The 13,809-nt window shown below is 39.5% G+C and overlaps 1 protein-coding gene across 2 annotated transcripts in view; it reads right to left on the bottom strand.

Moving 5' to 3' along the window:
* The window catches only part of JAK3 (Janus kinase 3), a 283,985-nt gene that overhangs the window by 47,856 nt on the left and 222,320 nt on the right, over nt 1-13,809 (bottom strand). For both annotated transcript variants that reach the window (XM_044285317.1, XM_044285325.1), the window contains exon 15: nt 818-950. In XM_044285317.1, the coding sequence (XP_044141252.1) occupies nt 818-950 (133 nt within the window). The remainder of the gene's footprint in view (nt 1-817; nt 951-13,809) is intronic.

Here is a 13,809-nt window from a genome sequence, read left to right as displayed (position 1 = left end):
TGCAACCTTGTGCTAAAATTTACAAATAATTAGGTTTTCCCCCATCAATATGCACTCAGAACCTTACAATAGGTAGTTAAAAGTAATGCAATGCATTAATGCATGCACCACTACTTACAGTAACTGTGCATGCACAAGACAAAATCTCGCATTACCCAGCGCCATCTTGGAAGAGGCCATACATCATACGCATATACAGATTCATAAGCAATATTACTTATGTACAAGAATAAACTGGGTTCAGAAACAGGAGGCAGAACCCGGTTCACTCATCACTATGAAACTGGAGACAAAGAGAAGTCCAGTAGAGAACCATAGACTTCTTTGCATGCCATTTTATGGATCCATAAAACTCCAGTGGCAGAAGAAGAGCACCATAAGCTGTTCACAAAATTTGGGCAACAGGCTGGAAAATGTGACTGCCCCATGTGCGTGTATGATGCTGGGAGCCTTGGGCCACAGGCACTTGCCCAAAACAGACATCTTATAATCAGCTGTTGAAAGGGATATCTTATCATATGGTAAAGAGATGTAGTATTGGTTATTCTAAAAGATAAATGAGAAAATGGGTGGGAAAGACTTTCGACTTCATACCACATATAAGAACTTCCCAGTCACATAATATCAAATAATAAGACAATAACATAAAATCAAATCATAAGATAATTTTAGAAGTTAGTAAAAACAAGTTGTGAAAATAATTACTTTATTGTCTAAGATTACTTTATTTTTTATACCTTGGAAAACAGTACAAAAACAGTCATTTGAGACAACCATATAGAATTACAGTACATTATCCTCCTTATTATGTACTTACTTCCTCTTTCCAAGATTTTGATGCTAACACCACGGTCACTAAGTTTTATAAACGGAGGAGTGTCCTTGTCACCTTCACGGCTTAAAAGTATTTTCTTAGCTGATATGTTCCCGTGGACCAACTGTTTATCCTCCTGCAGTATATTAGATTCAATTTAAAAAACATAAATGAATAAATGCAAATTAAATATTTACAAGATGCATACAGATAAGCTACCATAAATTTTAGAGGAGAACCGCCAAACGCATTATATGTATTTACCACAATCTTTCATTACCTTACTCTTAAAAGGGATTCAATGCTAATGCTTATAGCTTACCGGCCCCAGTCTTAGCAGGATATCCATTCTTGTCATGTGTTCTGCATTTAGTTCAAATTTGTGGATTTAAAGGCTTCTGTATGTACACGTTTGGGGGCATTTTTGATGATTGCATTTTACTCATTTTGGGAAAAAATTATTATTTTAAATTTCATCTTTATTAAAAAATATTCAGCCGTTCTGTCGCAAAGGGTTAACAGTTTGTCTAGCTGTGTCAATCATACTTTCACTTTCACTTTGTGTCGGTTATCTAATAACCCTTTTCCCTAAATTGCTAAAAGGTCATAAACGACTTCCGGTTCCGGCGCCAACATGGGAAGATGCGGCTAACTTCGGCTCCGTGAAGTCGGTCTAACAAGCGCTAAATCCCCCATACATACCGGGTACAATCCGGGGAAACCGAGCCTGCTGGACAAGTGGGATCTTATGGATCGGTATATTATGAACATGGGGACGAGAAACAAGACGAAAGCCCAGAAGCTGGGAAAGACGGAAGCGCGGGAAAGTGAGACAGTGGAGGAAGAGGCTTACCCACCTTCGCAGCACAGCGCAATGGAGGAACAAACAGCATCCAGAGAGCAGGAGCTGCAGGGAGACGATACACCGGTGGATTATGTGAGGCTGGCAATTGAGGTGGCAAATCGGATCCTGCCTGACCTACAGGAATCCCTAGCTAACACTGTTGGGCAAACGCTCCAGTCCTTGCAGGAAACTACAGCCGAACATGGCCATAGGCTAATGGGTGCTGAGAACAAAATCCGAGCGCTAGAAGAATCTTGCACTGACCTGCAGAACACGCTAGAGAACTCGGTAAGAGAAACTAATGCCCTTAAAGCGAAAGTAGACGATTTAGAAAATCGCTCCCGCAGGAATAATCTGCGTATACTGGGTCTACAGGAATCAATCCCGGCCCAAAATCTTGCGATTATTTGTGAACATGAAATTCCTGAGGCTCTGGGCATAGATACTGCATGCAAAGTTGAAAGGGCGCATCGCATAGGTCCCGATCTGCGGGGAGGTACAGAGCGCAATTTAAAGACACCGGCTGCATTGTCAAGAAGGCCGAGACCAGTCATTGTAAAGTACCTTGATTTCACGGATAAAACTGCAATTTTGCGTTTATACAAGCGACAAAAGTCCGAGCTAGAGATAAGAGGTCAGAAAATACTGATCTTTGGAGACTATTCAGCGGTACAAAGAAAGAGAAGGGAGTTCTCCAGCATATGCTCAGAACTGTACGAAAAACGTACTAGGCTTGCTTTATTATACCCTGCAGTGTTGAAAATCTTCCATACAGATGGATCTACCTCCACTTACACATCGCCAGAAAAGGCGCAAAAACAACTGGGATTGGACTTTGGCAAGTCAAAGACCGTTGGGCCGTAACCCGCGTCAGGAAAAAAGCGGGAACAAACATCTACAAGACACAGTTGGCAGCATATCATATGCGGATGCTATCAAGAGACCGCGAGACGTCCATCCTGACGGATCTTAAGGGAGTGGTGACTGTTTTGCTAACCTAGTTTATTTTCTATTTGATAATAGGAGGTGCAGTGAAGCGTATTACATGATAGAGAAACTCAAAACGCTTGTTAAGTGGTACTTATATGCAGAACCCAAGCCACAGGTTGCACTATCAGAGGATAGTTTGAGATACGCCTAGTTAAGTTTATGTATGTCTTGAAATGTCTATGAAAATTAGACCGACCATGTCGGAAAGAAGTGAAGGTCAATTCACTAATAAGAGGAGTATAATACAGAAGAAGGAGAGATGGTTATTCACAGTTTAAAGATAAGGGTTAATGTACTGTTCTTTACATGGGGGGGGGAGTTGGGAAAGGGAGGCGGGGGTAGCTATGTTCATCTGGATACGTACTTATGATTATCACCCGTATCTAATCCATTCAGTAAAACAGTTATGAGAATATTATCTTGGAATGTAAAGGGGTTACGTTCCCCCGAAAAACGTAATATGGTCTTAAAGCATTTAAAGAGGTGTAAAGCAGATATAGCTATGCTACAGGAAACCCATCTTGAGGCGGATGATTTTGTTCGTATGGAGAAGATGTGGGTGGGAAAAGTACTAGGGTCCGCCTCAGTGAATAGGAAAGCAGGGACGTTAATATTATTTCACAAGTCCTTGGATCTCAGAATTCTACAGCATGTAGCGGACGGTGAGGGGAGGTGGCAAATAGCTACTATACTATTGTCAAGTGAGGAACTATGTATGGTAAATGTTTATGGCCCGAATGGCGACAAGGCAAGTTTTTTGAGTCATTAAACACACAAATTGGATCGTTTAACAAACACAATGTCATAGTAGGGGGTGACATGAATACAGTTGTGAACAGGAATGAGGATAGAAAGCCGGTGAGAGCTATGGGAAAGGGGGTACCCGGAAGAGAGAAGATGCTGGAGAGTTTAATGCGAGACAATGACCTCATTGATCCATGGAGAGTCCATAACCCGGTAGGTCGAGAGTTCACATTCTATTCTGCTCCCAATGGGTCATGGTCTCAGATTGATTATCTCTTAATCTCTGCAAACTTACATAACAAAATACGCAATACCAAAATTTTAGATATAGTGATATCTGACCATGCTCTGGTACAGCTTGATTTAAGGGATCAGATAAGCAGAGGTTCTGACTACATTTGGCGATTCCCATCATTTTTGGGTGAGAATGATAACTTTATTGATCTTTTAAAAGGGTGGCACATGGAGTTTACAGCTGCTAATTCCCAGCATGCGGATAATCCCATTCTATTATGGGACACAGAGAAAGCTGTGTTGAGAGGAAAATTCATATCTTATGTGCATTCTTTAAAAGCAAAAACAATCAAAAGGCTTGACGAGGTCACAAAAATACTTAGATTAAAATATACAGATTTCTTACTGGATCCCACTGAACAGAATAAAGTAGATTGGGTAACGGCCCCAAAAAATTATGAGCTCTGGTATACTAGATGGGAAAATGCATATAGGTCACAAAAAGATTCTAAATTGTTCACGTATGGTAATAAATCTGGCAGACTACTAGCTAGATTATCCAGAGCGCCAAGAGGCCCTACATATATACCAACTATCTCAGATAAACAGGGGGTAAAGCAGAGGGAACCAGGAAAAGTTCTGGAAATTTTCAGGGAATACTACCAAAGCTTATATTCTACGGGTCAATCCTTATTGATGTCATTATTAGATAAAGTGAATATTCCAAAACTCCAAGAGGGCCAACTAACCGAATTAAATAAACCAATATCAATAGAGGAGGTCCACGATACCATAAAGTCTCTTCAATCAGGGAAGTCGCCAGGGCCTGATGGATATTCCGGAGAATTCTACAAGATATTACGGGAGGAAATTGCACATACACTGAAGGAAGGATTCAATTTAGTGTTGGGAGGTCAGGTGTCAAAGTTGTCAAATAATGTAGCCCATATAAGACTATTACCGAAACCTGGTAAAGACCCACATATGCCTTCTTCATACAGGCCAATTTCACTCATAAATGTTGACCAGAAGATCTTCTCTAAAATCTTGGCCAATAGGTTGGCGAACATGTTACCGGATCTGATAGGTCCATCGCAGGTGGGATTTGTGAAGGGCAGATCGGCGGTGTTTAACATCAGAAGGGTAATGGCAGTGCTAGACTATGTTAATAGGCACCGTACGAAATTTAGTTCCCCGGCGCTGTTAACTATAGACGCCGAGAAGGCGTTCGATAATGTGAACTGGAACTGGCTGGCAAAAGTTCTAGATGTCATGAATATAAAGGGTGCTTTCAGAACATACTTATCAGCGTTGTACACTGACCCGAGAGCTCAGATAGCAATGCCGGGGTTTTTATCTAAACCCTTCCCACTATTTAAGGGAACTAGGCAAGGATGACCCCTTTCCCCACTGCTATTTAATATTGCAGTAGAACCCCTTGCAAGGTATTTAGAACATTCGGGTGTATATGAAGGTATCAAAATAGGAGGGCAAGAAGTGAGAATATCTCTTTTCGCTAATGATATTATACTTTTCCTGGCAAATCCCCTGAAAGACGTAGGCAAAATACTTGGGGTCATAGAAGACTACGGGAAGTCGTCAGGTTTTAAAATCAACACTAGTAAGTGTGAATTGATGTACATAGGTACTCCAGATCCAAGAAGACCCACTGTCATCCAGGGGTGTCCTGTTTCAATAGCTAAACATTCCATCACATATCTGGGAATTAAGATAGGCAATACACCATATGCGCTTTATACTCTAAATTATTTGCCCTTAATAAAACAAATCGTCCAGGAGCTGAATAGGTGGCATAACTTGCCATTGTCGCTTTTAGGCAGATGTCATTTAATAAAAATGGTTAGCTTCCCCAAATTGCTATATCCCATGCAGACCTTACCAATATTGATCCGTCATACGGATATAAAATTGCTAAATGAGGCTTTCACGCAATTTATGTGGTAAAAAAAAAGAGCAAGAATAGCATTGAAAACTCTATCTTTACCTAGAGAGCAAGGGGGGATGAGTTTTCCTGACATAAGGCGGTATAACCTGGCTAGCTTGTTTCGTCACTGTAGGGATTGGCTGAACCTGACATCACACTATTCCAATATTGAGTTAGAAGGAGAATTGGCTCAAGGCTGGGAATTGAGTTCACTTTTGCACGCTAAGCTAGCATCTTTGCCCATAAATATCTTATCTGCTGTGATTATGAGAGACACTATTGCAACATGGAAGGAGGTGAGGAAGTTGTATAATTTATTTTTTTTGGCCTCTAAATATATGCCACTCTGGAGACATCCTGAGTTTGCATTAGGACAGCATAATAAGCTGTTTGGTGTTTGGAAAGATAAGGGGGTCTTGCTGTTTCGTCACCTCCTCCATGATAAGGATCCAAGGTACAGAACCTTCTTGGAGGTGCAGGAAAAGTTTCATTTACCAGCTGGTCATGAACTGCAATACTATCAGCTTATACACTTTTGTAGGAATAGATTAAGAGACGTAAGTCGAGAATGTATATCAAATAGCTTTGATATTTTACTCCAACAGAGGACAAATAAGATATCATTGTCAGAAATATACAGGCACTTAAGAGATGGGGATAATAAAAAAACATATGCCCAACTATGCAAAGGATGGAAGTCGTTACTGGGAAAGGAGGATTGGAAGGATAAAATTATGCATGGTTGGTTAAGGATGAGGAAAGTGGTAGCTTGTGAGGCTGGAGGGAATCGCAATTGAAGTTGATTCATAGGGCAATATATGCTTTTAACATTCCTGCTACGGCTGCCAACAAGTTCAGGCTGACCGAATGCCCTAAATGTAATGTACCGATGGCTACTTTGGATCATTGTATATGGCTATGTCCAAAGGTGCAGTTATATTGGGAATGGATCCTATCCTGGATAAAAGATACTTGGCAAATAACTCTGCCATGCGAACCTGGGGTCTTGCTATTTCATGTTTTTCCGGACAATGTTAGAATTCCAGGGTTGGTAGATGGAGCGTTGCTAGTAGCTATGAGATGTTTGCTACGTAATTGGCTATACCCTCAGAGGGAGAGTTCCAAGGTCAAATGAGGCATTATCTTCTAATGGATCAGCTGGAAGCAGAGGCACATAAAAATCAGAAATCAACTAGATTTTTTAGATAAGTGGTCTGCTTTTATCTCCAGGCATCTATCTACGGAGGATATTAACTTGCTGATGTCAAACTTTAAATATACAGAATGGTATTTAATGAAAGACCTAAAAGGGACATTGGGGAGGTTGAAAGTGGAGTAGTAACAAAGTTGGTTAACAACTCTACATAGGAAAATTAAAATATATGAGGGTGAGTCGTATCCAGATGGGGAGGGTGTTTGGGGTGGGGGGTGGAAAGGGTGTTAAGTAGTTATTTTCTCTGTATCATCTTGAATATTGTACACTGATTTTTACTTCATGAAAACCGAATAAAATGTTGAATAAAAAAAAAAAAAGGTCATAAACACTTATCAAAGCCACTTTCTTATCAGTAAAATAAGAATTGATCTGTTATGATTGTTTATAAGGTCAGGGATCAGAGATAAGGAACCATCAGCTGAGCGGCCTGACGAAAAGAGTAAAAATACAGAGCCTGCTACTAGAGAATATCAAGGCTGTACAAAGAAAGGGACTGAAACTTTTTAATACAGACCAATTGAAAAAATGACTTTTTAGCTCAAAATAAATACAATGCAATAATAATAAAATTCAACAATCAGACCCCCAGAAGTGGAAGTCCCAGAGTGGGACAAAAGTAAAAAGTAAAAAAAAGTAAAAAAAAAACCCTGTGCTTTCCATTAAAGTTTCTAAATAAAACAAAACTTGAAAAACACACATTTTTGGTCTCGCCGTGATCGGCTCTATAAAAATATCACATGACCTAACCCCTCAGGTGAACACCGTCCAAAAAATAAAATAAAAACTGTGCCAAATATTTTTTTTTGTGTCACCTTACATCACTAAAAGTGCAACACCAAGCGATCAAAAAGGCGTATGCCCCCTAAAATAGTACCAATTTAACAGTCACCTCATCCTGCAAAAAAGTCCCTAAGACAATCGCCCAAAAAATAAAAAAATATGACTCTTGGAGACAATAAAACATGACTTTTTTGTTTCAAAAATGCTTTTATTGTGTTAAATATATATTAGGTATCGCCGCATCTGTAACAACCAGCTCTATAAAAATACCACATGACCTAACACCTCAAGTGAACACTGTTAAAAAAAAAGAGTGTCAAAAAAGCAATTTTTTGTCATCTTAAATCACAAAAAGTGTAATAGCAAGCGATCAAAAAGTCATATGCACCCCAAAATAGTGCTACATCATCTCATCCCGCAAAAATTATACCCTACCTAAAACAATCGCCCAAAAAAAAAAGAACAATGGCTCTCAGAATATGGAGGCACTAAAATATGATTTTTTTTTGTGTTTCAAAAATGCTTTTATTGTGTAAAACTTAAATAAATACAAAAAGTATACATATCAGGTATTGCCTCATCCGTAACAACCTGCTGTGTAAAAATATCACATGAACTAACCCCTCAGGTGGACACCGTAAAAAAAAAAACTGTTAAAAAAGCCATCACAAAAAGTGGTCAAAAAGTCATATGCACCCTAAAATAGTACAAATCAAACCATCATCTCATCCTGAAAAAATCAGACCCTACATAAGACAGTTGCCAAAAAAACCAAAAAAAAAACCAAACTATGGCTTTCACATTATGGAGACACAAAAAATAAATAAAAAAAGGCTTTATTATGGTATTGTCGCGTCTGTAACAACCTGCTCTATAAAAATAGCACATGATCTAATTCTAACCTGTCATGAACGTTAAATAACAAAAAATAAAAACAGTGCCAAAAGGTGTTTTTTGTTACCGTGCCTCACAAAAAGTGTAATATAGAGCAACCTAATAGTACCAACAAAACTGCCACCTTATCCCGTAGTTTCCACAATGGTGTAAATTTTTGGGAGTTTCTACTCTAGGGGTGCATCAGGGGGTATTCCAATGTCAAAAATGTTAATTAAAATCTGTCCTACAAGAACCATATGGCCCATACAGCAGTTTATGATCACAAGCAGGGTGTTTATGTAAACTTCTGAATCAGGGTAATACATATGGAGTTTTGTTTGACTGTTAACCCTTGCTTTGTTAGTGGAAAAAAAATGAATTAAAATGGAAAATCTGCCAAAAAACGGAAATTCTGAAATGTCATCTACATTTTTCTTTAATTCTTGTGAAACACCTAAAGGGTTAACAAAGTTTTTAAAATCAGTTTTGAATACCTTGAGGGGTGTAGTTTCTAAAATGGGGTCATTTTTGGGTGGTTTCCACAAAGTGACTTTAGACCTGAACTGGTCCTTAAAAAGTGGGTTTTGCTTCTAAACTTATAAGCCTTCTAATGTCCCCAAAAAATAAAATCACATTCACAAAATGATCCAAACATAAAGTAGACATATGGGAAATGTAAAGTAATAACTATTATATGAGGTATCACTATCTGTTTTAAAAGCAGAGAAATTGAAATTTGGAAAGTTGCAAATTTTTCAAATTTTTGGGTAAATTTGATATACATTATATATATATATATATATATATATATATATATATATATATTTCTAAATAAAAATGATAGATATTGACTGAAATTTACCACTATCATCAAGTACAATTTTTTACGAGAAAATACTCTCAGAATGGCTTGTATAAGTAAAAGCGTTCCAAAGCGTACCACAAAAAAGTGACACATGTCAAATTTCCAAAAAACAGCCTGGTCCTTAAGGTGAAAAATTGAAGGGTCCTGAAGGGGTTAAACATGCTACCATTACACCCATCCTCAAAAATCCTTCACTTGACCCATCTTCTTTGTCCAATTATCGCCCCATATCACTTCTTACATATGCTTCAAAACTACTTAAGCAAAATGTCCATTTTTAACTTTCCTCTCGTCTCTCCTCCTGCTCCCTCTTTGACCGGCTAGAATCTGGCTTCTGACCCCACCACTCAACTGAGACTGCCCTGACCAAAGTCACCAATGACCTACTAACAGCCAAAACCAAAAAACATTACTCTGTCCTCCTTCTCCTTGACCTTTGCTCTGCCTTTGATACTGTCGACCACACCTTCTGTTACAAGCTCTCCATCTCTTGGCATCACTGACCTGGCCCTCTCCTGGATCACATCATACCTCACAGAGTGGACATTTAGCATCTCCCACTCTCACACCACCTCCTTGTTTCATTCATTCTCTGTTGGTGTCCCGCAAAGCTCTGTCCTAGGACCCCTGCTCTTGTCTATCTACACTTTCGGCCTGGGACAGCTCATAGAGTACCATGGCTTTCAGTATCAATTTTATGCTGACGACATACAAATCTACCTCTCTGGTCCAGACATCACCACCTTACTATCCAGAATCGCACAATGCCTATCTTCTATATCCTTCTCCTCTCGCTTTCTAAAACTTATCATGGATAAAACAGAGTTCATCCTCTTTCCCCCATTCTGCTCAACCACCTGTCTATCAGGATCACGATGGCTGTACACTCCCCCAGTCAACCAAGTCTGCTGCCTTGGAGTGACCTTGGATTCTGCCGTCTCCTTCCGAACACACATACAAGCTCTTTCCCCTACCTGCCGCCTCCAACTCAAAAACATCTCCTGCATCCGTGCTTTCCTTTGAGTCTGCGAAAATGCTTGTACATGCCCACATCATCTCCCACCTAGACTACTGCAACATTCTTCTCTGTGGCCTTCCATCTAGCACTCTGACACACCTCCAATCTATCCTCAACTCTGCTGCCTGACTAATCCACCTCTCACCCGGTTACTCCTCTGCCTCTCTTCTCTGCTAATCCCTTCACTGGCTCCCCATTGCCCAGTGAATTCAGTTCAAAATACTAACAAATATATACAAGGCTGTCCACAACCTGTCCCTTCCCTACATCTCTGAGCTACTTTCCCGATACATCCCCACACACAATCTCCGATCCTCACAAGACCTCCTTCTCTCCTCTCATAACATCTTCCCACAACCGCCTCCAAGATTTCTCCCGTGCATCCCCCACACTCTGGAACTTGCTACCACAACATATCAGGCTCTCACCTACAGTGGAATCCTTCCAAAGAAACATAAAAACCCACCTGTTTAGACAAGCCTACAACCAGTGACCCTGCTGCCTCTATACCGCCATGACCAACTTCACCTGCACCTACTGTGTCCTTCTCCCATACAATGTAGATTGTAAGCCCTCACGGGCAGGGCCCTCTCTCCTTCTGTACCTGTTTGTAACTCGTCTTATTCATGCTTAGTGCAATTGTCTGTATTATGTATGTATACCCCTTTCCATATGTACAGCGCTATGGAATGAATGGCGCTTTGATAATAAATAATAATGTATAACATGCACTTACATTGGGGGGGTATTTAGCCTTGGAAGGAAGGAGTACAAATTCCACAGTGGGCCCCTACTATCCCCATGCTGATCATTACTTTTCTTATCTCAAACTAAACATAGTAACGCATAGCTTGTTTACACTATGACACTTTTACTGCATTTGTCTGTGTATAAAAACTTGCACTGCTCATTATAATAAAGAAGTGCATTATGAGAAACATATCTTATATGTGTTGTGACTTTGATAAGCGGCTTTGGGCATTCTTTAAGTGCAGCAAGCAGTGCAGTCAGTTACGTACTAACATTTTTAAGTCCAAAGTTGAGAATCTGTGGAGGCCGGGGTTTAGTTTTGAGTAAGCAGTCTACGTGTCTTATGGCTACATTTTCGTAAGCGTCTCTGGGCGCTCCCGTAGTGTAGTGAGCATTGTAGCCCCATAGCAGAATTGACAACCCAACTATATGAATTATATATTATTGGCAGTTTTGAAAGACATCTGTTAGGGCTATGCAAAGTAATGTAATGTAAGTGAAGAATTCTTCATCTTTTTAGTGCGTTGTAGTGTGATAATGCTAAAGAAATCCATAAGGTCAAGTAAATCTCCATTTGAATAACTATAGACCGCATGTTCTTTTATGAGAATCCCTGAATGAGAAGGTGAAAAAGTATGAGTAATTTATGAGGCACAAATTAATAAGCCCCTATTTTATGAGGGATTCAAGTAGGTTTGACGTCTTGTATGTGACAAGACAAGTCTGTCTCCCTTAAGGAGACAGAAGGGGAGGGATGTATGTGAGAAACATAACCAGTAGGAAATTTCCATGGTGAAAAAGTATGCTGGGGATGTGGTGAAGTCTTTGGAAATTGATGAAGGAACCTTCCACTAAGAAGGGTGGCATGAGTGAATGAAGACAGGGGATCCCATCATAACAGTTAGGGACAACCCTATAAAATAGGAGTGAAAGTTGTTTGGCCTGAGTGTCTGTTTGGGAAAGAGAGGGATTCCAAAATCAGAGGGCAAAACTATAAGAACAGACTCTGCAGATTGAAAAACATCCCCAAGAAGATGCAGAAAAGATCTAGGGAAGGATAGAAGAAAGTCTGAGATTGTGATAGAGGAAGTAGAGGTAGTCACTATAGTATTGTGTGTACTGATAACTTATTTATCTGGCTGGAAAAATTAAAGGGACATCCCGTGTAGAGGTTACTATAGACCTGGTGATCTGTGCAGAAGTCCTGACTAGGTATACCAGAAAGACTAGACTGTATGAGGAAGGAGGACCTAGACTAGGTGTACCAGAAGGACTGTTGTCCGAGGGAGGAGGACCTAGACTAGGTGTACCTGAAAGACTGGCTGAGGGAGGAAGACCTAGAGGAAGCCCAGCTGAAAAATTATGCAATTTAGGATTTGGGGTGTTAAAGTGCCTTGTGAACCAGACCCAAATCCTGGGATTGAACTGAGACACTTCATGGGGTCCCCATGGTCTAAGTACGGGGGGAAAAAAGAGGAAAACTTCCAGACAAAATAGCGAGATAGAGTAAGAAAAAGAAGGTAGAGATGCAGTGAAAGGGTGTAGCAAGTTGTTGAAAAAGGCTTGAATGCCAAAAGATGGAAGTTTGGATGTTGAAGGAAATGTATAATACAATTAAAAGGATACCTTGTATTCAGATTGCCCTGACTTAAGAATCTCCTTGTGAGTGCTGTGTGCCTGAGGAGACTTAGGTCATTCTCAATAAATGAGACTCCAGTAGTGAAAGAGTCAGGCATACTTAGTGTATCCAATTTTGTTCCAGCATGTAAGTTACTGTAGTCAAGCATAGGAAAGGTGAATATATGGTGATGAAGTAGGTGATTAAACTAAGGCTTGAAATGTTAGTCATGAATTTTCTTTATTTTGTTTACTACAGATTGTAAACAGGAAGAATCAGATTAATTATTTCTTTCCCAGACAATTTCTTATCTTTTAGGGGAATTTGCGGCATATAAAAAAAATGAAAACTGTACTTTTATATGTGATCCTAAATAATAAGTAATTTTAATAATCATTGCATATAGTTTGGAATATCCCTTATATATATCAGTGGGTCATATACAATGTGGCATTGTATTGATTTTGTTTATCCTGTTATGTGCATTTTTAAGGTTTTGTCTTGAATAATTTGCTTTGTATCGGTTATAACTTTCTGTTTGTAGGAGAAAAGATAAGAAGACTGTCTATTATTAGCCAGAAATTGCGTTTTAATACAGTATGTCTCATTCTCCCTGAATATCTGTGTGTGAATGGATTGTTGGGTTACAGGAAAGCTGGGTACTTATATGAAGGGAGACAGTGGAGGCAAGTACCATAGCTGTCAGTGGAGTGACCTCATGACCATGAAATGGGATAATGGAATGTGTAGCTAAAGTGTTGTAGTCATAAATTGCCTGTTTGAGTGTGTGAGGTTTGTAGCCAAAGCAAAATATAAATAGTTGATAGCAAGTCACTGAGTGTGTGGAGAGAGTTTATAATCATGTATGTTTTATGTGTTTTTATATGTGTATGGAGCTCTAGGAAAACTTTTTGTTGTTATGAGTTCAAGGAACTTGTGTGTGTGTGTGTTAATGTATTGGAAACTTTTCTTTATGGTTGTCCCCAGAACATGTTTCTATGTTTGTTCTACGTTGAATGTTGTGTCTGTTCCTTGTTATGTTTGTGTGAACCAGAGTTCTGACCTAGTGAGTTGTCAAATAAATTTGGGGAGTACCATCTCTCCCCTGGAAGAGA

This window comes from Bufo gargarizans, chromosome 1, assembly GCF_014858855.1.
Source record: "Bufo gargarizans isolate SCDJY-AF-19 chromosome 1, ASM1485885v1, whole genome shotgun sequence".
Classification (NCBI taxonomy): Eukaryota; Metazoa; Chordata; class Amphibia; order Anura; family Bufonidae; genus Bufo; species Bufo gargarizans.
The sequence above is the reverse complement of the archived record's forward strand: the minus strand, read 5'-3'. Positions and strand labels throughout refer to the sequence as shown.